At 37.9% G+C, this 25,881-nt stretch overlaps 1 protein-coding gene across 1 annotated transcript in view; it reads right to left on the bottom strand.

Annotated features, from left to right (window-relative positions):
- Window positions 1-19,276, bottom strand: part of LOC136158513 (phospholipid-transporting ATPase ABCA3-like) — a 240,741-nt gene extending 221,465 nt beyond the window's left edge. The window contains exons 1-3 of the mRNA XM_065920320.1: window positions 19,221-19,276; window positions 2,138-2,262; window positions 1,560-1,812 (exon numbers count right to left, since the gene is read on the bottom strand). Of these exons, the coding sequence (XP_065776392.1) occupies window positions 1,560-1,812; window positions 2,138-2,197 (313 nt within the window). The 5' untranslated portion in view covers window positions 2,198-2,262; window positions 19,221-19,276. The remainder of the gene's footprint in view (window positions 1-1,559; window positions 1,813-2,137; window positions 2,263-19,220) is intronic.
- Between the last annotated feature and the right edge of the window lie 6,605 nt (window positions 19,277-25,881).

Below are 25,881 nucleotides of genomic sequence, written 5' to 3'. Positions count from 1 at the left end.
AAATTTGAAAACACTGTTTCTTAAATACTGGTATCATAACTACTTAATGGATATTTGGGGTTCAAAATATTTTGATAAAAATTTTATAAGATTTTATTACAATTTTAAATAATCATCATAAAGCACATATAAAGATAAGTCATTAGTGGTGAGGGAAATGCAAATTGAAATCACAGTGAAATCACTTTACATCCACTGAGATGACTATAATCAAAAAGACAGAAGATAACAAGTGCTGGAGAGGATGTGGAACCTTCATTCACTGCTAATCAGAATGTAAAATGGTATAACGACTTTAGATAACAGTCTGGCATTTCCTTGAAAAGTTAAAAATAGAGTAAACATATAACACATTTATTCTGCTCTTGTTATATAACCAACAGAAATGAAAACTTACGTCTACATAAAACCTATAGATGAATGTTTGTAGCAGTATTATTTATAGTAGCCAAAAGGTAAAAACAACCCAAATGTCCTTCAACTGATGAAAGATATATTGTACCAATTAAATGCAGTGTATTCATACAATGGAATATTATCTGACAATGAAAAGGAATAAAGAACTGATGCATGCAACATGAGTAAACCCTGAAAATATTTTAAGTATAAGAACAGAGTCATGAAAGACCACATATTGCATTTTATAAAGTTGATATAAAAGGTTTACATGTAAACAATTTGTATTAAAGGTTCATATGTAAACCATTTATTTATTTAAAAGATTTACAATAGGCAAATATGTAGACGTAAAAGGAGATCACTGTTTTACTTATCTTGATAGGGATGGATAATTGTAATTATCCACATTATATATCCACAAATTATATATATCCACAAATATCCATAATTATCCATATTATCCAAATTGTGGATGGATAATCTATGACTAAAGATTTTGGAATTTGTTTTTGGTGATAAAAATGCTTTAAAATTAATTGTGGCAGTGGTTGCACACCTCTGTGAATATACTGAAGCCACTGAATTACACACTTCAAATGGGTGAAAGTATGGAATGTGCATTATATCTCAAAAAAGTTAATTAAGGGAAACAAATCAGGAGGTGATCACTTTGGGCTTTAACACAACTCATTTGATGGCTCAGTACCTGTATAGTTATAATACAGGAAGGAGTCATTCAAGATAGAAAATTTCTAATCTGAACAAGAGAGGAAAAAAAAGATTAGACAAAAGTTGAACAGAGTCTAGACAACCTGTGGGACAATACAAAATGTATCATCATAGTCTTAGAGGAGGAGAAAGATGGCCCTGTTAAAAAACAATTTTAAGAATAATTATTGTAAAGTCCCCCAACTTTATGCAACTTACAGATTCAAAATGCTCAGTGAGCCCCAAAGAAAAAAGCCAAATGATATCCACAGACACATCATAATCAAACTTTTGAAAAATAAAGAGAGAAAATATCTTGAAAGCAGCCAGAGAGAAATGTTCAAATTGGGCAGTGTGATTTGTCCAACTTGATTCTTATTCTTTTCTCTACACTGTTTCAGCTCCATCAAAAACGTTAATGATAAGCTTTACAGAAAACCTTAATTTCTAACCTTTTATACTGATGTTTAGATTCCTCTTCACATTCTCAGTGATCTCTTTTACCACATCAATATTAGAAGGCACATAAATCAATTCCCATGTTTCATCATTTTGGAGGAATGAAGGCAGAGTACTTATGGGTTGAGAAGTAAAACTGTAAGGTCCAGCAACAGTTACATGAACAACAGCACGTAAGAGCAAAAGCATCATTGGAAACGCCAATGTAGTTAGGACTTCCAATATTAAATTAAAGAACTGCCTCCTCTAGAAGAGGAACAAAAAGACTGTGTTAATTAACTTACGAGTACACATTCAAAGCAAATAGTTCTATTATATTAAGTTTCTGCCAGTTTCACCCTGGAACAGCTAAAGTTTCATATCATCCATCCAACTCCCCTAACCAGTTTTCTTACAGGTCAGACTACACTATTGATTAATGCAGTTTCGTACATTTGAAAGAGCTTCTTTCAGCTCTGGAATTGATTTTTCAAGTGTGTGCATGTATATAAACCCACCCCCACCCACACCCAAAATCCAAACTGCACCACATGGGCATTTATGGACATTTTCCAAGGATACCTTTGCATACCTTTAAGGTAAAATTTTTCCAGAGGAGCACTGTCAACTGGTTGAGTGTCAACAAATCCATTCTTCTACAGAAAGTGTATGTTCAATTCCAGCAATGGAGAAAAAGCTTTTTTAATGTTAAATTACCTAATAATGTGAACATCAAGCAAATAACAGTATTACCTAATTTTCTCCTTAATCAGTCTCAAAGTTTGATAGCAAAAATGATTTTGTATTTGAAATAAAGAAAATTAAATTGCTTATGTTTTTCTGTTCAGTAATTTCCTTAATATATAATAATGTTCTAATGTGATCAGAAAACAAAGAAGTAGCTAAACAAACAGTAAGATGTGGTTCCATTTCTCAAGATGGCATAAGTAAACAGGATCTGATATTCTTATGCTACTTTCCATGACCTGATGGCTTCACAAGTAAATTCTACTAACACCAATCTTTCTCAAACTTTTCAAAAAATGGAAGGGTAGGGTAACATGTCCAGATTCATTTTCGGAGGCCAGAATTATGCTGATATCAAAGCCACATAAGGACACTATGAGAAAACTACATGCAAATATTCCTGATAAATAAAGATGCAAAACTCCTCAAAATACTTGACAAACCAAATCCAATAGCACAATTAAAATAAAGTACAACAGATCATGATCAAGGGGAATTATCCTTGTAAGGCAAGGATGGTTCAGTATATGCAAATCAATAAATGTAATACACTAATTACTAAAATAAAAGATAAAAATCGTATAATAATCTCAACACAGAAAGAGTAACAAAATTCAACACTCTTCAATAACAGAAACACTCAACAAATTGTATACACAAACAAGGTACTTTAACATAATAAAGGCCATATATGAAATGTCCACAGCTGACATCATACATAACACTGAAAAACTGAAAGTGTTTTCTCTTAAAATCTAGAGCAAGACAAGGATATCCATTATTGCCACATGTATTCAACACAGTAATGGGCATTTTAGTCAGGACAATTATGAAGCATATCTAAATCATAAGGGAAGAAGTGAAACAGTCTGTATTTATAGATAGCATGATCTTATACAGAGAAAATCCAAAGGATCCCACACAAAAAACCCCTTGGATCAATCAAACTAATGAAAGTAATCATATGAATCCAGGAATGCTGCAGAACACACAAAAAAACATACAAAATCAGATATGTTCCTACAGACTAATAACAAGCCATCCAAAAAGGAAGTTAAGGAAACAAGTCTCACTTACACTAGCATCAAAGAATAACATACTTAGGAGGCTGGAAACAGGATGCCAGAGTAGAAGGACATGAGTTGCCTCCTCTCATGAAAACACCCAAATCATACTTAACTGCTGAACAATCATCAACAAAAATGATTAGAACCTATCAAAAAAGATACTCTATATCCAAAAACAAAGAAGCCACAACAAGACAATATGAAGCATGCATTCACAATAAAATCCCATACCACCCAGATGGGCAACCCACAAACTAGAACATGTATTACAGAGACTGTCTCACAAGAACTGAGACAGAACCCCATATCAGGCTCCCCAGACTGAGAGTCTGGTTTCAGAAAAAGTTCCCAGAACATCTGACTTTGAAGAACAGTGGGGCATGATTGGGGGAACTCCGTAGGACTGTGAGAAGCAGAAACTCCACTCTTGGAGAGCACACACAGGGTCTTACGTATCTATGCCAGGACCCAAGGAAAAAGTAGTAACTTCATAGGAACCTGCTCCAGACCAACATGCTGATCTTACAGGGTCTCCTGGAAGGCAGAGGACAGCTGTGGCTCGCTGGGGAAACAAGGACACTGGTGGCAGAGGTTCCAGGAAATACTCACTGGTGTGAGCTCTCCTGTAGGCCACCACACTGACACCAAGACACATTCTATCCAATAGTCTCTGGGATGTCTCAGGCCAACAACAACAGGGTGGGAACACAGCCCCACTCATCAGGAGACAGGCTGCCTACAGTCTTCCCAAGGTGAGAGTCACCTCTAAACAAACCCCTAATATAGCCCTGTCCACTGGAGGGACAAGACCCAGCTCTCTCCACCAGTGGGCAGGAACCAGCCCCTCCCCCCAGGATGCCTGCATAAGATTCTCAGACCAATTTTACACACCAGAGGGGAGACAGCAGAAGCGTAACTGCAATCTTGCACTTGGTGGAATGAAAACTGCAAACACAGAAAGTTAGACAAAATGAAGTAGCAGAGGAATATGTTGCAGATGAAGGAAGAAGATATTAATACAACTTCAAAAGAACAACTAAGTGAAGAGAAGATAGGCTACAATCTACCCCAAAAATAACTCAGAGTGATGATAGTAAAGATGACCCAAAATCTCAGAAAAAGAATTGAGGAACAGACCAAAAAGATACAAGAAATCTTTAAAAAAGAGTTAAAAGAAACAAAGAACAACAACAAAAGAGTTGGAGAATACAGTAACTAAAATGAAACACACTAAAAGGAATCAATAGTAGAAAATGAGACAGAACAGATAAGTTAGCTTGAAGACAGAATGGTGGCAATCATTGCCACAGAACAGAATAAAACAAAAGAATAAAAGAACTGAGGACAGTTTAAGAAACTTCTGTGGCAACGTTAACACAACATTAGTCCCAACGTTAAACATTTGGGATGCTTGCATTATAGGAGCCCCAAAAGTTGAAGAGAGAGAGAAAGGGCCTAAGCAAAAATTTAAAGATATAAGCACTAATATCTTCTATAGCATGGGAAAGGAAACAGTCACCCAAGTCCATAAAGTGCAGAGAGTCCCAAACAGGATAAACCCAAGGAGGAAAATGCCAAGACACATACTAATCAAATTGATAAAAATTAAATGCAATGAAAAAATATTAAAAGCAACAAGGGGAAAGCAACAAAAAAACACACAAGGGAAATCCCATAAGGTTATCAGCTGATTTTTCAGCAGAATTCTGCACATCACAAGGTTGTTGCTGTTCAGTTAAATAGTTGTGTCCAGTTCTTTGCAACCCCATGGACAGCAGCACGCCAGGTTTCCCTGTCCTTCACTATCTCCCAGGGTTTCCTCAAACTCAAGTCCACTGAGTTGGAGACACCATCCATTCATCTCATCTTCTGTCACCTCCTTCATCTCCTGCCCTCAATTGTTCCCAGTATCAGGGACTTTTCCAATGAGTCAGCTCTTCACATGAGGTGGCCAAGGTATTGAAGCTTCAGCTTCAGCATCAGTCCTTCCAGTGAAAATTCAGGCTTGATTTCCTTTAAGGGCCAGAGACAAGGCCTGATCACTCAGAGCTTTTGTGTGGCAGGAGTTTTATTACAGTGAAAAAGGGACAGAGAAAGCTTCTGACACAGACATCAGAAGGGGTACAGAGAGTGACCACCATGCTAGTCTTATCAAGGCCTTATAAACTTTTTCAGTTGGTTACTAGTAATAGAAATAGATTTTAGGGACTAGATCTGATAGAGTGCCTGACGAACTATGGACAGAGGTTCATGACATTGTACAGGAGACGGGGATCAAGACAATCCCCATGGAAAAGAAATGCAAAAAGGCAAAATGGCTGTATGAGGAGGTCTTACAAAAAGCTATGAAAGGAAGAGAAGCAAAAAGCAAGGTAGAAAAGGAAAGATATTCCCATTTGAATGCAGAGTTCCAAAGAATAGCAAGGAGAGATAAGAAAGCCTCCCTCAGCGATCAATGCAAAGAAATAGAGGAAAACAACAGAATGGGAAAGACTAGAGATCTCTTCAAGAAAATTAGAGATACCAAGGGAACATTTCATGCAAAGATGGGTTCGATAAAGGACAGAAATGGTATGGACCTAACAGAAGCAGAAGATATTAAGAAGAGGTGGCAAGAATACACAGAAGAACTATACAAAAAAGATCTTTAAGACCCAGATAACCACGATGGTATGATCACTCACCTAGAGCCAGACATCCTGGAATGTGAAGTCAAGTGGGCCTTAGGAAGCATCACTACAAACAAAGCTAGGGGAGGTGATGGAATTCCAGTTGAGCTATTTCAAATCCTGAAAGATGATGCTGTGAGAGTGCTGCACTCAATATGCCAGCAAATTTGGAAAACTCAGCACGGCCACAGGACTGGAAAAGGCCAGTTTTCATTCCAATCCCAAAGAAAGGCAATGCCAAAGAATGCTCAAAGTACCGCAAAATTGCACTCATCTCACAAGCTAGAAAAGTAATGCTCAAAATTCTCGGAGCCAGGCTTCAGCAATACGTGAACCATGAACTTTCAGATGTTCAAGCTGGTTTTAGAAAAGGCAGAGGAAGCAGAGATCAAATTGCCAACATTTGCTGGACCATCGAAAAAGCAAGAGAGTTCCAGAAAAACATCTTCTTCTGCTTTATTGACTATGCCAAAGCCTTTCACTGTGTAGATCACAATAAACTGTAGATAATTCTGAAAGAGATGGGAATACCAAACCACTTGACCTGCCTCTTGAGAAACCTATATGCAGGTCAGGAAGCAACAGTTAGAAGTGGACATGGAACAGACTGGTTCCAAATAGGGAAAGGAGTACATCAAGTCTGCATATTGTCACCCTGCTTATTTAACTTATATGCAGAGTACATCATGGGAAACGCTGGGCTGGAAGAAGCACAAGCTGGAATCAAGATTGTTGGGAGAAACATCAATAACCTCAGCTATGCAGATGACACCACCCTTATGGCAGAAAGTGAAGAGGAACTAAAAAGCCTCTTGATCAAAGTGAAACAGGAGAGTGAAAAAGTTGGCTTAAAGCTCAACATTCAGAAAACTAAGATCATGGCATCTGGTCCCATCACTTCATGGCAAATAGATGGGGAAACAGTGGCTGACTTTATTTTTTGGGGCTCCAAAATCACTGCAGATGGTGCTTGCAGCCATGAAATTAAAAGATGCTTACTTCTTGGAAGAAAAGTTATGACCAACCTAGAGAGCATATTGAAAAGCAGAGACATTACTTTGCCAACAGAGGTCCGTTTGGTCAAGGCTATGGTTTTTCCAGTGGTCATGTATGGATGTGAGAGTTGGGCTGTGAAGAAAGCTGAGCACTGAAGAATTGATGCTTTTGAACTGTGGTGTTGGAGAAGACTCTTGATAGTCCCTTGGACTGCGAGGAGATCCATCCAGTCCATCCTAAAGGAGATCAGTCTTGGGTGTTCATTGGAAGGACTGATGCTGAAGTTGAAACTCCAGTACTTTGGCCAACTCATGCGAAGAGTTGACTCATTGGAAAAGACCGTGATGCTGGGCGGATTGGGGGCAGAAGGAGAAAGGGACGACAGAGGATGAGATGGCTGGATGGCATCACCGACTCGATGGACATGAGTTTGAGTAAACTCCGGGAGTTGGTGATGGACAGGGAGGCCTGGCATGCTGCGGTTCATGGGTCGCAAAGAGTCGGACATGACTGAGATGAACTGAATTGAACAAGACCCACTCCCACAGCATCCATCTTAATATAACAGGATTAGAACTAACAATAGAAAGGTGTTACCAGACCCACTTCCACATAAGATAACAGAATTAGTCAGAAGGTTCTTGTTAAGAAAGAGAAACATGTCCTAAAGCAAGATACATTGTTGTTATATAATCATTATACAGAGTTTAAGGAAAAACATACCCTTCAGCAAGGTGAATTGTCTTGTTGTGTAAAAATTATCTCTGGGCTTAAAGAAAGCTAGTCTTAGAAGAAATAGATTGTTGCCATAATAACTCAGAGTTTAAGGAAAAAAACACCTTATGTGATTAAGTCAAAGCAACGTAGAAGAAAAAAAAGTTTGTCCGTTTCTCCTGCTCAAGAGCCCTGAACGCCTTTCTCCTCTTCAAGGGCCGTGACTCCTTAGCAACCTACCTAAGAATTAACTCTTTCAGTTCAAAAACATCAATTCTTTGGCACTCAGCCTTCTTTACAGTCCAACTCTCACATCTATACATGACTACTGGAAAAACCATAGCTTTGACTATAGGAACCTTTGTTAGTAAAGTGATGTCACTGCTTTTTAATACACCATCTAGGTTTGTCATAGGTTTTCTTCCAAGGAGCAACTGTCTTTTAATTTTGCAGCTGTGGTCACCATCCACAGTGATTTTGGAGCCCAAGAAAACAAAATCTGCCACTGTTTTCATATTTTCCCTATCTATTTGCCATGAAGTGATGGGACAGGATGCCATGGTCTTTGTTTTTTGAATGCTGAGTTTTAAGCCAGCTTTTTAACTCTCCTCTTTCACTTTCATCAAGAAGCTCTTTAGTTCCTTTTCACTTTCTGCCATTAGGATGGTAGTATCCACATATCTGAGGTTGTTGATATTTCCCCTGGCAATCTTGATTCCAGCATGTGAATTATCCAGCCCAGGATTGTGCATGATGTACTCTGCATATAAGTTAAATAAGCAGGGTGACAATATATAGCCTTGAAGTACTCCTTTCCCAATTTTCAACCAGTCCATTGTTTCATGTTTGGTTCTAAATGTTGCTTCCTGACCTGCATACAGGTCTGGTATTCTCATCTGTTTAAAAATTTCCCAGTTTGTTGTGATCCATAGAGTGAAAGGCTTTAGCACAGTCAATGAAGCAGAAGTACATGTTTTTCTGGAATTTCCTTGCTTTTTCTATGATCCAACAGATGCTGGTGATTTGATCTCTGGTTCCTCTGCCTTTTTAAAATCCAGCTTGTACATCTGAAAGCTCTTGGTTCATGTACTGCAAGGTAGTGGCATTATATATTTGGTGATGAAAAGGAAAAATGTACAGCCAAGAAGAATATTGTACCTAATAAGACTCTTATTCAGATTTAATGAAGGAATCAGATGTTTCAGAGAGAAGGAAAGACTAAGAGAATTCAGCACCACCAAACCAGCTTCACAAAAATTCTAAGGGAACATTTCTAGGCAGAAAAGAGAAGGCTACAACTAAGAAACAAGAAAATAATGCATGAGGAAGCTCACTGGCAAAGGCAGACATATAATAAGGGCAGGAAATAATTCACACACAAATGCGACATCAAAACAAGCAAAAATGAGAAGAGAGTACAAATGTAAGATATTAGAGATATATTTGAAATTAAGAGAACAGCAACTTAAAACAATCTTGTACATATATAGACTGCTATATCAAAACTTCATGATAACTTTAAATCAAGTATCTATAATAGATACACATACACAAAAAGAAAAAACAATCGAATGCACAACAAGATAGTCAGCAAACTGCAAGAGAACAAAAGAGGAAGGAAAGAAAAAAGACCTACAAAACAAAAATGATGAACAAAGTGGCAATAAGAACATACATACCTGTAGGTATCCTAAATGTAAATAGATTAAACACTCCAATCAAAAGGCACAGACTGGCTGAATGGATACAAAAATAAGACTTCCATATATGATGTCTACAGGGGACCCACTGAGACCTAGGGACACATAGAGAATGAAAGAAAGGGGATGGAAAAAGGAAGGTATTCCAGGCAAATGAAAATCAAAAGAAAGCTGGAGTAGCAATACTAATATCAGATGAAATAGACTTTAAAATAAAGACTATTACAAGAGAAAAAAAAAGATATGACATAATGTTCAAAGGACCAATCCAAGAAGAAAATATTACAATTTTAAGTACATAGGCACCCAACTTAGGAGTACCTGAAAACATAAAGCAAATGGTAATAGCTATTTGTTGTTCAGCTATAAGTCGTGTCCAACTCTTTGCAACTCCATGGACTGCAGCACCCAAGGCTTCCCTGTCTGTCGCCATCTCCTGGGGTTTGCTCAAATTCATGTTCATTGAGTCAGTGATGTTATCTAACTATCTCCTCTGCCACCCTCTTCTCCTTATGGCTTCAATCATTCCCAGAAACAGGATCTTTTACAGTGAGTCAATTCTTTGCATCATGTTGCCAAAATACTGGAGCTTCCGCCTCAGCATCAGTCCTTCCAATGAATATTCAGGGTTGATTTCCTTTAGGATTGACTGATTTGATCTTGCAGTCCAAGATACTCTCAAGAGTCTTCTCCAGCACAGTTTGAAAGCATCAATTCTTCAGTGCTCAGCCTTCTTTTGGAGAAGGAAATGGCAACCCACTCCAATATTCTTGCCTGGAGAATCCCATGGACAGAGTGGCCTGGCGGGTTACAAAGAGGGTTGCAAAGAGTTCATGGGGTCGCAAAGAGTTGGACACAACTGAAGCGACTTAGCATGAACACAGCCTTCTTTATGGTCCTACTCTCACATTCATACATGACTACTGGAAAATCATAGCTATGACAAAACGGACTTTTGTTGGCAAAGTGATGCCTTTTTAATATGCTGTCTAGGTTTGTCATAGCTTTCCTTCCAAGGAGGAAGCGTTTTTTAATTTCATGGCTGCAGTCACCATTTGCAATGATTTTGGAGCACAAGAAAATAATATTTGTCACTGCTTATAGCTATAAAAGGAGACATTTATAGTGATGCAGTGACAGAGGGGGACTCTAAACACCTCGCTTACATCTATGGACAGATGATATAGACAGAAAATCCCACCCATGGGGGCAGACTCCACAATTAAGAGGAACAACAACCTTTCTGCTTTCAGAAAGAAGACCCCAAATACATTAAAAAAAATGAAAATACAGAGAAACATGTAGCAGATGAAGGAACATGGTAAAACACAAGATCAAAGAAATGAAGAGGAAATGTGCAGTTTACCAGAAAAAAGAATTCAAAGCAACCACAGTAAAGATGATCCAAAATCTTGGAAATAAAGGCAAGTAATAAATAAATAAAGTATTTATCAGGAGGCACAGATAAATACTCTGGAGGCACAGATTGAGAAGTTGTAAGAAATATTTTAAAAGGATCTGGAAGAAATAAAGAAAAGATAATCAGCAATGAACAACACAATACATAAGATTAAAAATACACTAGAGAGAATCAATACCAGAATAATTGAGACAGAAAAATGGTAAGTGAGCTGGAAGAGAGAATGGTCAAAGTGAAACAGAGGAGAATAAAGAAAAAAGAATTAAAATAAATGAAGACACACTCAGAGACCTATGGGACAACATCAGTGCACCAACATTCAAATTATAGGGGTCCCAAAGAAGAAGAGAACAATAAAGGGTAGAAGAAAATATTTGAGATTTTAGTCAAAAAATTTCTAACATGTGAATGGAAATAACCACTCAAGTACAGGAAACCTAGAGAGTTGCATACAAGATAAGCCCAAAGAGAAACACAACAAAGTGTATATTTACCAAACTAATGAAATTTAAACACAAAGAACAAATTATTAAAAGCATCAAAGGAAAAGAAACAATAACATAAAAGTGATCCACATGAGGCTAACAGCTGATCTTTCAACAGAAACTCGGCAAGTGAGAAGATAGTAGTAGGATTTCATACTTAAAGTGATGAAAGCAAAAAATGTACAAAAATTACTGTGTCCATTCAGAATCTCATTCAGATTCGAAGGAGCAATCAAAAGCTTTACAAAATACAAGCAAAAGCTAAGAGAATTCGGCAACACCAAATCAGCTCTTCAACAAATGCTAACGGATCTTATCCAGACAGGAAAGGATTATAAGAACAAACCCAAAACAATAAACTAAATGGTAACAGGATCATACATATCAATAATTACCTTAAATGTAAATAAATTAAATTGAAAGTCACTCAGTCTGACTATTTGTCCATGGAATTCTCCAGGCCAGAATCCTGGAGTGGGTAGCCTTCCCCTTCTCCAGCGGATCTTCCTAACCCAGGGATCAAACCCAGTCTCCCATGTTGCAGGCAGATTCTTTATGAGCTGAGTCACAAGGGAAGCCCAAGAATACTGGAGTGGGTAGCTTATCCTTTTCCACCAGATCTTCCCAACCCAGGAATTGAACCAGGGTCTCCTGCAGGTGGATTGAAGGCAGATACTTTACCAACTGAGCTTCCTAATCAGTTTCCTTTAATACATTCCTTATCCAGGAAGCCAAAATGGATTAAAGGCTTCAAACAAGAGACATAGATTGGCATTGGCTGAATGGATACAAAAACAAGACCCCTATATATGCTGTCTACCAAAGACCCAACCCACACTTAGGGAGACACACAGACTGAAAGTGAGGGGCTGGAAAAAAATATTCCATGCAAACGGAAGTAAAAAGAAAGTGGAAATAGCACCAGTCATATCAAAGAAACAGACTTTAAAATAAAGACTGTTACAAAAGACAAGGAAAGACACTACATAATGATCAAGGGATCAATCCGAGAAGATATAACAATTATAAATACATATGCACCCAGCAGAGGAGCACATCAATATATAAGGAAAATGCTAACAAGTATTAAAGGGGAAAGCAGACAGCAACACAGTAATAGTGGGAGACTTTAATACCCCTTTACCAATGGACAGATCATTCAGGTAGAAAATTAATAAGGAAACACAAACTTTAAATCATACATTGGACCAGTTTGACCTAACTGATATCTACAGAGCTGCTGCTGCTGCTAAGTCGCTTCAGTTGTGTCTGACTCTGTGCAACCCCATAGATGGCAGTCCACCAGGCTCCCCCGTCCCTGGGATTCTCCAGGCAAGAACACTGGAGTGGGTTGCCATTTCCTTCTCCAATGCATGAAAGTGAAAAGTGAAAGTGAAGCTGCTCAGTCGTGTCTGACTCTTTGCGACCCCATGGACTGCAGCCCACCAGGCTCCTCCGTCCATGGGATTTTCCAGGCAAGAGTACTGGAGTGGGTTGCCATTGCCTTCTCCATATCTACAGGGCATTTCATCCAAAAACAGTAGATTTCACTTTCTCCATAAGTGCACAGGGAACATTCTCTAGGATAGATCACATCTTGGGTCACAAGTCAAGCCTTGGTAAATTTTTAAAAAATGAAATTATTTCAAGCATCTTTTCTAACCACAGCATTGTAAGATTAGATGTCTACTACAGGGGGAAAAACTATACAAAACACAAACACATGGACGCTAAACAGTATGCTTCTGGTCAACCCAGAGGTCACTAGAGAAACTAAAGAAGAAAACAAGAAATACCTAAAAGCAAATGGCTATGAAAACACAACAATACAAAACCTATGAAATGCAATAGAAGTAGTACAAAGAGGGTAGTTTATGGTAATACGTGCCTATCTCAGAAACAAAAGAAACATCAAATAAACAACCTAACCCTACACCTAAAGCAACTAAAAGAGAACAAAACCCCCACAAAGTTAGTAGGAGGAAATCATAAAGATCAGAGCAGTTAATAAATGAAAAAGAAATGAAAGAGACAAGAGCAAAAACCAGTAAAACTAAAAGCTGGTTCTTTGATAAGATAAACAAAATTGACAAACCATTAGCTAGAACATCCAGAAATCAAGGGAGATGACTCAAATCAATCAAATTAAAAATGAAAAATGAAAATTTGCAACAGAAAATGCAGAAATACAAAGGATCATAAAAGATTACTATGAGCAACTATATGAGCCAATAAAATGGACAACCTCGAAGAAATGGACAAATTCTAAGAAAAGTACATCCTTCCAAAATAGAGCCAGAAAGAAATGAAAACCATTAACACCAATCACAAGCAGGAAAATCTAAACTGTGATTAAAAAAAAAAAATCTTCCAACAAACAAAAGCCCAGGGCCAGATGGCTTCCCATGCAAATTCTACCGAAAGTGTACTGAAGAGGTAACACCTATCCTGCTCAAACTTCCAGAAAATTTCAGAGGAAGGAAAACTCCCAAACTCATTCTAGGTGGCCACCATCATCCTGATACCAAAACCAGACAATGTACTATCAAAAAAGAAAATTACAGGCCAATATCACTAATGAATATAGATGCAAAAATCCTTGACAAAATTCTAGCAAACAGAATCCAACACATTAACTGGATCATACATCATTATCAAGTAGGCTTTAAACCAAGGATGCAAGGATTGTTCAAAATACGCAAATTATTCAATGTGATATACTATATTAAAAAACTGAAAGATAAAAACCATATGATCATCTCAATAGATGCAGAGAAAGTTTTTGACAAAATTCAACACCCATTTATAAAATCTCTCCAGAAAGCAGGCACAGAAGGAACATACCCCAACAAAATAAAAGCCATATATGACAAACCCACAGCAAACATTATTCTCAGTGATGAAAAACTGAAGGCATTTCCCCTAATATTAGGAACAAGACAGGGGTGTCCACTCTTGCCACAATTATTCAATATACTTTTGGATGTCCTAGCCATAGCAGTAAGAGAAGAAAAAGAAATTTAAAGAATCCAAACTGGAAAAGAAGTAAAACTTTCACTGTTTAGAGATGACATGATACTATACATAGAAAACCCTAAAGAGGCCACCAGAAAATTCCTATGACTAATCAATGAATAAATATTGTAAAGCTTCAGGATATAAAATTAATACACAGAAATCCCTTGTATTTCTATACATTAACAGGAATATATACATAAAGTGAAATTAAGAAAACAATCCCATTCACCACTGCAAAAAAAGAATAAAATATCTAGAAATGAATCTACCTAAAGAGACAAAAGACCTGTATGCAGAAAACTATAAGACACTAGAAAGAAATCAAAGATGACACAAACAGATGGAGAGATACACCAAGTTCTTGGATTGAAAGAATATTGTGAAAATGACCATACTACCCAAAACAATTTACACGCAATCCCTTTCAAACTAACAATGGTATTTTTCACAGAACCAGAACAAAAATACACAATTTGTATGTTCACACAAAAAACACCGAATATCCAAAGCAACCTTGAGAAAAAAAATGGAGCTGGAAGAATCAACCTTTCTGATTTCAGACTCTACTCCAAAGTTACAGTCATCAAGACAGTATGGTTTGGGCACAAAAACAGAAATATAGACCAATGGAACAAGATAGGAAGCCAGAGATAAGCCCACACACCTATGGACACCTTATCTTTGACAAAGGAGGCAAGAATATACAATGGAGAAAAGGCAGCCTCTTCAATAAGTAATGCTGGGAAAACTGAACAGTACGAAAAGAACACTTTTCATTCAAAACAAAAGAACAAAGAATGAAACTAGAACACTTCCTAGCACCATACACAAAAATAAACTCAAAATGGATTAAAGACTTAAATATAAGACCAGAAACTATGAAGCTCTTAGAGGAAAACATAGTCAGTACACTCTTGACATAAATTAAGCAAGATCCTCTATGACTCACCTTCTAGAGTAATAGAAATAAAAACAGAAATTAAAAAATGGGATCTAATTAAACTTAAAAGCTTTTGCACAGCAAAGGAAAGAATAAACAAGATTAAAAGATAACCCTTAGAATGGGAGAAAATAATTACAACAAAATAACTGACAAAGGACTAATCTCCAAAACATATACACAGCTTCAGTTCAGTTCAGTTGCTCAGTCGTGTCCGGCTCTGTGACTCCATGAACCACAGCACCCCAGGCCTCCTTATCCATCACCAACTCCCAGATTTTACCCAAATTCACGTCCATTGAGTCGGTGATGCCACCCAACCATCTTATCCTCTGTCGTTCCCTTCTCTTCCTGCCCTCAATCTTTCCCAGCATTTGAGTCTTTTCAAATGAGTCAGCTCTTAGCATCAGGTGGCCAAAGTACTGGAGTTTCAGCTTCAACATCAGTCCTTCCAATGAATACTCAGAACTGATCTCCTTTAGGATGGACAGGTTGGATCTCCTTGAAGTCCAAGGGACTCTCAAGAGTCTTATCCAACACCATAGTTCAAAAGCATCAATTCTTCAGCGCTCAGCTTTCTTTATAGTCCAATTCTTACATCCATACATGACTACTAGAAAAACCATAGCCTTGACTAGATGGATCTTTGTTTACAAAGTAACATCTCTGCTTTTTAATATGCTGCCTAGGTTGGTCATAACTTTCCTTCCAAGGAGTGTCTATTAATTTCACCACAGAGCTCAATATCAGAAAAACAAACAGCCCAATCAAAAAATGGCAGAAGACCTAAATCCTAAACAGATATGTCTCCAGTGAAGACATACAGATGGCCAATAAACACATGAAAAGATGCTCAGTTTCACTCATTATTGTGCATGTGTGTGCAGTCGCTCAGTCATGTCCAACTCTTTGCAACCCCATGGACTGTAGCCTGCCAGGCTCCTCTGTTCAGGCAGATTATCCAGGCAAGAATATTGAAGTGGGTTGCCATGCCCTCCTCCAGGGGATCTTCCCAACCCAGGAATTGAACCCAGGTCTCCCACATTGCAGGCAGATTCTTTACCATCTGAGCCACCAGGGAAGCAGAGAAATGCAAATCAAAATATAGTGAGGCATCATTTCACACCAGTCAGAATGACCATCATCAAAAAAATCTACAAACAATGAATGCTGGAGAAGATATGGAGATAAGGCAACCCTCTCACACTGCTGGTGGGAATTTAATTGATACAGCCATTATGAAGAACAGTATGGAAATTTCTTTAAAAAAAAAAAAAAGCTACCATATGACCCAGCAATCCCACTACTGGGCATATACCCTGAGAAACCCATAACTGAAGAAGACACATGTACCCCAAAGTACCAGCACTATTTACAATAGCTCAGACATGGAAGCAACCTAACTGTTCATAGATGGATGAATGAATAAATAAATTTTGATACATATATACAGTGGAATACTATTCAGCCATAAAAAAGAATTAACTCAGTTTTAGTGAGGTGGATGAATTTAAAGCCTGTTCTACATAGTGAAGTAATTCAGAAAGAGAAAAACAAACATTGTATATTAATGCATATAAAGGGAATCTAGAATAAAGGTATTGATGAACCTATTTGCAGGGAAGGAATGAACATGCAAATACAGAGAATGAACTTGTGAACATGGTTGAGGAAGGAGAAAGTAGTAAGAATGGTGAAAGCAGCACTGACATATAGACACTACCATGTGTAAAACAGATAGCTAATGAGAAGTTGCTATATAACCCAGGGAGCCTAGTCCAGGCTCTGTAATTACCTAGAGGGGTGGGGGTGAGCAGAGGGAGGCTCAAGAGAGGGAGGTGAGATATATATATAATTATGGTTGAATTACATAATATTGTAACACAATTTCCCTCCAATTAAAGAATAAGTTAAAAACAAAAGTATTTACTCGTTTGAAATACCTAAATACATCACTTGAATACTAACAGATATGAAAGGATAAAGAGACAACAATACAATAATAGTAGAGGACTTCAATACCTGACTTTCAAAAACATATATATCATCCAGAGAGAAATCTAATTAGTAAACATTATAATTGAACTCTACCTCAGAGCAAATTGACGTAGCAGAAATATGAAGAACATTCCACTCAACAGCAGCATATTCTATAGTGCACATGGAACATTCTCCAGAAGAGATTGTATATAGGTCACTTAACAAGCCTTAGGAAATATAAGAAGACTGAAATCACACCAAGTATCTTTCCTGACCACAATGGTAAGAAATAGAAATCAATAATGGGAAGTAAACTGAAAAATTTACAAATGTGTGAAAATTAAACAATACATTTCTGAACATTCAATGAGTCAAAGAAGAGAGGGAATTCAAAATATATCTTGAAACAAAGGAAAAAGGAAACACAGCACACCAACACTTATGGGATGCAGCCAAAGCATTTCTAACAGGGAAGGTTATAATATCAATGTATACACTGAGAGAAACGATCTCAGACAGACAACCTGACTGTAAACCTCAAGGAATTAGAGCAAACTAAGCCCAAAATTAGAAGAAGGAAGGAAATAACAAAGGTCAAAAGCAGAAATAAATGAATACCACAGAAAAGGTTAGCAAAAGTAAGAATTTTTTTAAAAAAGATAAACTGACAAAGCTTTATTACACTAATAAAAGGAAAGGAGACTCAAAACTAAATCAAAAACGGAATAGGTGACTTTGCAATCGACACCCCAGTAACACAAAGGATAAGGGAATACCATGAACCTAGAAGAAATTGTTAAGTTTCTAGAAACATACAACCTACTATGATGGACCTACAAAGAAATAGAAAATTTGTACAAATTTGTACAAATCAATAATGAATAAGGAGATTAGATTAGTATTAAAAAAAAAACAACTCCCAAACAACAACAAAAATGTCCAGGACCATGTGGTTTCACTGGTGAATTCTACCAACTTCCTTCAGCTACCACACATTTAAAGAATTAACACCAATCATTTTCAGAGTCTTCTGAAAAAATGAAGAGGAGGGAACATTGCTAAACTCCTTTTACAAGGACATCAAAGACTGATAGATACACCACAAGAAAAGAAAACCAGAGGTTAATATCTTTGATAATTACAGATGCAAACAGTTTCAACTAAATACTAGCAAAACAAATTCAATAGCATATTAAAAGGATTACAGACTATGATCAACTGAGATTTATCCCTGGGTGCAAGAATGGTTTAATATATGGAAATCAAAAAAAGTGACACATTATTAATAGGATGAAAGACAAAATTCTCAATGGATACAGAAAAGGCATTGCAAAATTTTTTTTCATGATTAAAAACTCTCAACAAATTGGGTACAGCAGGAATGTAACTCAACATAATAAAGGCTATATATGATCAACTTACATAGTACTGAATGTATTAGAACATGAGGGCATTATGGTAAATGAAATAAATCAGAGGCAGAGAGAAATATACGTGAAATCATACAAAGTTAAACTATAGTAACAGCAATACATCATGGTAAAGAGGCAACACAGAATGAGGAGGCAATATGCCACTAGACCACCATATAATATAAATATGTATAATATATACATATATGTATAATATACGATACATATGATATAATATATATAATTCTTAAATAACATATAAAAAGTAATATACATGGGCTATTTTGGAGTTGTTTTTCTGGTTTAGTTTTGTTTTGGAGGGGAGCATAGAGAGTTGTGGACTTTTTTTGTTTTTTTTTTCCCTTTTTCTTTGAGGGGGGACATCGGGGTAAGCGGGAGAATGAACTTTGGGCTGGAAGTTCTGAGTGCTGGCAATGGGGTCGGCCTCCCGGGGAGTCTTGGGAGCATTCCCCTGAGCAGGGGAACTTGGGAAGAAATACCAAGGTCTGGGAGGTTCTGACACTCACCGTTCAAGCGTCTCAACCGCCACCACCTCCACCTTTGCCTCAGAAGCTGACCGCCCAACGCCCTACGCGCAACCGGCCCTCCCCCCGCCCCCGCAGGTTTGAGGCAGCTGCCGCGCGCGCATGCGCCGCTTTCAGCAAAGGGGCACCGCCTCAGCCCCTTCCCCGCGCAAGCGCACACCCATCCCGGTCTCAAGCTAGCCTCCACTAGCCGAGCGCCCCCCTGCTCTTCCTATCGCCTCAGCATCCGTCAGCCGTCTCCTTCCTCCCTTTTCAGCCTACTTCACCCCATCAACCCCGCTGTCCTCAAGGCCCTACCTTGGCACCCTGTCGCTTGCTCTCCAGGTTCCTTGCCAATGGACTCTACTGGATGACCCCACAATCCTCCACAACTCGCGGGCCCCCTCCTCTTTAAAATCTCAAGGTCATCTTCAGCGGAACCAGTGGCTGATGGCAGGAAGTTTAAGGAGAGTCGGTCGAGGTTAAACAGACAACTTTCAGAGGCGAGGTGCAGGTACAGGGCCCTGCAACCCCCCGGAGGTTGGCCACCCAAAAGCTTCCCCCCAGCGCCATCGTCTCGCGGGCGTAAGGCGCGCAGCCCTTTTCTCCAGCCTGCTCATCCTACCCCTACCTTAACCCTACCACCCGTCGGCGCGAGGCGCTCTGCCCTGTCCCACCAGGTTTCCGGCTCACCCACCAGCAAACCTTTCTCCTGCTCCCCAGTTTCGTTGATGCTTGCTCCTCTTGGCAGACCCCACCCGATTGCCCAGTTCCAGTGTAACTTAGCGAATCACAGGTTTTGAATTCTGACTGTCCGAGGTGTAATCCTCTCTCTACTGCTTTGTGAAAGTGTTAGTCGCTCAGTCGTGTCCGACTGTTTGCGAATCCATGGATTGTAGCCCTCCAGGCTCCTCTGTCCATGGATTTCTTCAGGCAAGAATAATCGAGTCGGTTGCCATTCCCTTCTTCAGGGCATCTTCCCGTACTGCGGATCGAACCTAGGTCTCCTGCATTGGAAGCAGATTCTTTACCATTGGAGCCACAAGGAAAGCCAAGTATCAATTTGTTGCCTCTCAAGGGGCCAAATAGACTTTTGTTCTTGAACTGATTGACAGGTTAATCTTTGTCAGAAGGGAACAAAGATTAACAAAGGGAACAAAGATTAACAAAGCTGGGGGAACACTGCAGGACAAGGAGCTTCTGTTCATTAGGAGTGCTTTAGATTCTTCTTGCTTTTACCTTCCTGCTGCCAGTAGTAGATGTGGAGCACATTTCGTGACACTGGCCGCCCCCCGCGCTCTGCTCCTCCCGCCCCACCATTAAGTGTGAATTTCCAGTGATTCACGGAGGTGACCACTTCGTAGCACTACCCTGCTGACAACCCTAGAGAAGAGTTTCCTGCTTGCCAGATCCAACCATTGTTGGTCAGCCTAGGCAGCCTATACGGAGGAATAATTCCTGCTTGTTCAGCAGGTATGGGACAGCTCTGGTCCAGGGACAGTGAACTTCCCCAGGATGAAGTGAACCACAATTAAACCTTCTGCAAGAAGATCTGAATCCCAGCCTTAGGGAGGATTCATCTTCCAAGTTTGTTTTGGCCTTGAGAATTTTCCCTCAGCATTCTCTTCATTTCTGTATAGATAATCCTTGTTGTTAAAGTGCTTGCTGGAAGATGAAGAGAGAGAGGGGGACAGTGAAAAAGACAACCAGACTAAAGGAATGTTTAAAAGGGTCATTAGCGAAGCCAGATGGGAGACTGGATACAAGTAAGAGCTTAATAAAATGAGTTGTCTCCCTTTTTTGAAGATGATCAACCTGGGAGACAAAGTTTGCCATTCCTGAAATCATTTGTCAAAGATCTATGGCAGGTAAGGTAATGGAACCCAGAGAAAGTTATATTACAGTTAAAAAACAAACAAACAAACAAAACCCCAATAGAATAGAAAATAGCTTCTGGATATCACTTTATTACTCACAATATCCAATTGAGGATGTGAAACCTGGAACCATCCCCAAATAGAAGCTTCATGAACTATTTACATCATCCTACTTGTCTGCTTATCTCCATGATTCTGGAGGTGTTTAGATTTCTCATGCTGCTTAAGGAAGAACTCCATCTGCCCAAACAAGAATGAAAAGAGCTCCCTGTCTCTTGTTCCTTCGTTCCTGTCTCATTTCTCCTTCATTCCTTCTTAGTTAGAAGTGAGGTAAGGATAGAAAAGAAAATACACTATTTTTAAAAGACTATTCCTGCTTTCTATCCTTGGATTTTAAATGTGCTTGGTAAAAAGATTCTCTTATGAATGTAGAATCTGGGCTTAAGTTTTGGAGATAATAACCCAATTTGCCCCTTAAATGTTGGTGGTTGTGGTGGTTTAGTCACTAAGTTGTGTCAGACTTTACCACCCAATGGACTGTAGCCTACTTGGCTCCTCTGTCCATGGGATTTCCCAGGCAAGGATATTGGAGTGGGCTGCCATTTTGTTCTCCAGAGGATCTTCCTGACCCAATGATTGAACCTGCATCTCCTGCATTGCAGGAGGATTTTCTACTACTGAGCCATAGGGAAGCTCTTAAACTTTGGGTATTTATTTTAATGAGATTATTTTTGGTAAACAATTGATGTGTGTGTGTTTATATATGTTTATGTACATATCTCTGTGTGTGTACTTATGGGAAAGATGATTTGCTCTAGTCTTTATCCTCCTTTTATCAATACCTTAGCTTTTAAAATATTTTATTAGTAAGAACATAAACCTCTATCTCTTCAAGCTGTCCTAGTTTCATCATTTCTGGATGTTTCTGTTCAAACAATCAAAATACTCAGGAATAGGTTCTTGACCCCACACTGATAAATGCTGCTCTTTCATAATTTCCAGGAGAGAAAACAGAAATTTCACCAACTGTCCTTAGATTTGCACATGCTGGATACACAGGCTGCCCACGTAAATCTACAAAGAAGGGACATGTGTTTTCTTTTGGGGGCTCTTTATTACATAGACATATTTACACTAAGATACACACATAGGAATGCCCCTCCATGTATCCAGATACAGTAGAGAGTAGTCTAAAGAAGACATAATGACTTCTGGTTGGAACTGAATCTCATGGTACCTTTTAAAAATAAGTGTCTGTGTTCTTTAGGTTAGCAAAGGTCAGGAAGACTTGTTCCAGTGTTATCTGACTGATGGAATAGTCTTCTAAATCGAATTGATCTTTACCTTCCTCCAAAATTCCGAACACCTTTAACAACAACAAAAAATGCAGTTGCCAATGCAGTCTTCCCTTCCAGCCTCCAACCCATATGAGCCTCTCCACTTCTTTCAACCACTGCCAAGTTAATGGTGGAAGACAAAAGGTACAGAAGAGGGAGATGAGAAAATGCACAAATAGATAATTGAGAAATTAAAGAAGGCAGTTTTCTGTCCTTATTCTCTTGATGGACCTGGACTAACAACAGGATTTAGGGATCATTTCAAACTTCAAATATCTAGGGGTATTTGAAAGTACCCTCTCTGCTTCTCCTACAATGCCAGAATTCCATTGTATATGCCTGATTATCAAATACTTCTCCCATCATTAGTGCTTTCTTAACATGTAATATTACAAAAGCATGATTTCAGCAATCACACTTCCCCACGTATTGTCCTTGCTGGGAATGTAGTAGGTAGGGATCCCTTGATTCTGTTCCTTTAAAACACTATCTGAGAAAGGAAAGATAGGATGGGTGAATAATCTTACAGTTTTCTTTTTAAGTTGCCAAATATTGCTTTATCTACCAAATTATATATAATAGAAAAATGAATAGATATGACTAATAGAAAAGGGACATATTTGAATATCCCACTGTTTTTGGTATGTAGGCATGACACGGTTAATTTTTTTCAGCACATTTATTCCTGATAAAATAATCTCATGTGGACTTTATTATTGAGGACGGTCTTTTGGGCACAAAAAAATTGTCAGCTCAACGTCCAATACAAAAAACCTGAGCCTTCTAAAATTCTAGTGATATTATAAGATTTAATTTCTGAATGCAGTGCTGACAGGGGAAGATTTTCACTCTTGTTGTGTGAGCATGTATGCAGATATAATATTCGGTGAGAAGGAGAGCAGCACAAGGCTTCCTCACTATTTGCATTATTACACACCATGTGGAAGAGGAAATCATACACATAAATCACCAAAGTCAGACCTTGTGTTCTGGTTTCTTTTACAGGTGAGGAAGAGCACACTGGTAGGGTGAAGACAAAGAGGGTGGTATTCATTTCTAAGTTGGAACAGATATTTTACGTTTATCAATGCTCATTTGTATATTATAAATTGGATTAACTGAATTAAAATATTTTAAAGTAAAGTGTATATATTTGCAATGCTGAGTGGATTTTCTCAATATGAATTTTAATGCACCTATTGTATCTATATTGACACAAAGTCCTTTTTTTGTGTGAAATATTTTAAATATTAACTTTAATAAATTATTCAAGGCAAACACTGATGAACCTGCCTCCCTCCCATTTAGTTCAAATGATAATGATCCTATGTGCCACTTTCCTGTCTCTATCCCTCAAAAAAAAAAACAAAAAAAAACCAATACTTTCATTGTTATTGTGTACATTTCCTATTTTAATGTCTTTATGCAAGTTTAGGTGGAATGTTCCCGCTTTGAAGTTTGTGTGAATGGAATCGTCTAGTGTATATATTCTTTTTTATCTTCTTCCACTCAGTGCTTGTAAGATTCATTCATGTAGTTGCACAGAGCTATGGTTCATTCATTTTCTTTTTAAATAGTAATCTAGTGTATGAATATTTCATAATTTATTTTCCATTCAGCTACTGATAGACATATGGGTTGCCTGACTGTTGTGAATATTGCCAAGTTAAATATTATTTTACTTGTCTCCTTGCCACAGGTGGATGCAAGTAAATAAGGTACCTGTGGTAGAATTGTTGGGCATTACTCTTTTTAAAAGTGATTATACCAACTTCCAATTTCACCCTGAGATTTGGTGAATTGGAAAGAATGTCACCCCCCACAAGAAGGCTGAACAAATTCCAAATTAATGGCTTTTCTTAAACCCATCAGTTTTTCTGATGAGGCAAACTCAGGGCAAATAACTGACCCAATATTTGGGGAGAGATAGGCATCTGCAGAAAGAATCAGGATGAGAGCATTTGCTTATACAAGGCAGACTCTGCTGGATGACATACAAGCTAGTGAGAATATTTAGCTTAAAAATTTTAACATATTGCTAAAGGTAGAGTGTTGACTAGCAAGACAATATGAAACCCATTCTTTAATTTTTAACTTCTCTGATTTAATTTTTTTCAGTAGTATTTCTTATACTGGATTTTTCTTTTTAGCCAATCTGAATTTTTTTTTCATTTAATGTGGGAATTAGCCTATTTACAATTATTGAAAGTAACAGTATATTCAATTATAATCCTATATTTTTAAAAATTACACATATGTACATGCATGAGTACAAACATAGATATAAACATATAAAATATATCTGTGTTTGCATCTCTACTATGTAATTGATTTTTTTATTCTTTAATTTTTACATTCATGATATAGAATAATATACATATATTTTGTTGTAATGGTTAACTCCATGCAAATATCTTTATCCTAATACCCATAAATAGTCCCTTCTTTTTAAGATACTATCTATCTTTTGTATCCCTATTAAGAATGACATTGGATATACTAGTAATCTCTTAGCTCCCTTCCCTAGCATCTAATTCATAGTAACATCTTTTTATTCCCACTTAACCTTTAAATGTCACTCAGGAAGCATACTAGTTTCCATATAGTCTCTGACTTCTTCCCCACTATTTTTGTATTTTATATACAGTCTAAACCACACTTCATTTACATAATAATCTATCACCTAGATCCTCTTCATTTAGGCCTCAGTCTAGAGTTGAAAAACATTCAATGTTTACTGATAATTCTTACACAGAAGCTTCTCCAGCCTTTTTTAGTAGGGTGCAATTTTTGTGTGTATAGTCTTCAGGGAGAACCACTGTGAATAATATTCACTGAATTCTCATGTATTCATGACTCTATGTGAATTTCATTCTTGAAGTTCATTTTGGCTGAAGGAACTCTGCCTTGCATTTTTCTTAGCATAAAATATTTTGTTGCTAAGTTTTAGGTCAGTCTGTTTCTTTCCCTTATAAATTTTCTTTCTTTTCCTTGTCTTTTAATCTGGATATCCAAAGGTTCCACAACCTTTATTATTGAAACACAGTATTTTTGTCTGGGGCTTCCCAGGTGATGCTAGTGGTAAAAATCCCGCCTGCCAATGCAGGAGACATAAGAGACAGGGGTTTGATTCCTGGGTTTGGAAGGTACCCTAGAGGAGGGCATGACAACCCATTCTAGTATTCTTACCTGGAGAATCCCATGGACAGAGAAGCCTGGCAGGCCTCTCTAGTCCACAGTGTCACAAAGAGTCCGACACGACTGAAGCAACTTTGCATGCAGTTATATTGGAATGTTCCTTTTGTTGAATGACACTGGGCCAATTTTTCAGGTTGTTCTTTAAATAAGTAGGTTTGTATGATCTCAGGAAATGTTCTTGAATGATAGTTTTCAGTATTTTTTCTATTTTATAGATTTTCATCTTTGTGGACTACTTTCATAGTTGTGTTG

Source organism: Muntiacus reevesi, chromosome 2 (genome assembly GCF_963930625.1).
Source record: "Muntiacus reevesi chromosome 2, mMunRee1.1, whole genome shotgun sequence".
NCBI lineage: Eukaryota > Metazoa > Chordata > Mammalia > Artiodactyla > Cervidae > Muntiacus > Muntiacus reevesi.
Note: the sequence above shows the minus strand (reverse complement) of the source record. Positions and strands in the feature narration are given on the sequence as shown.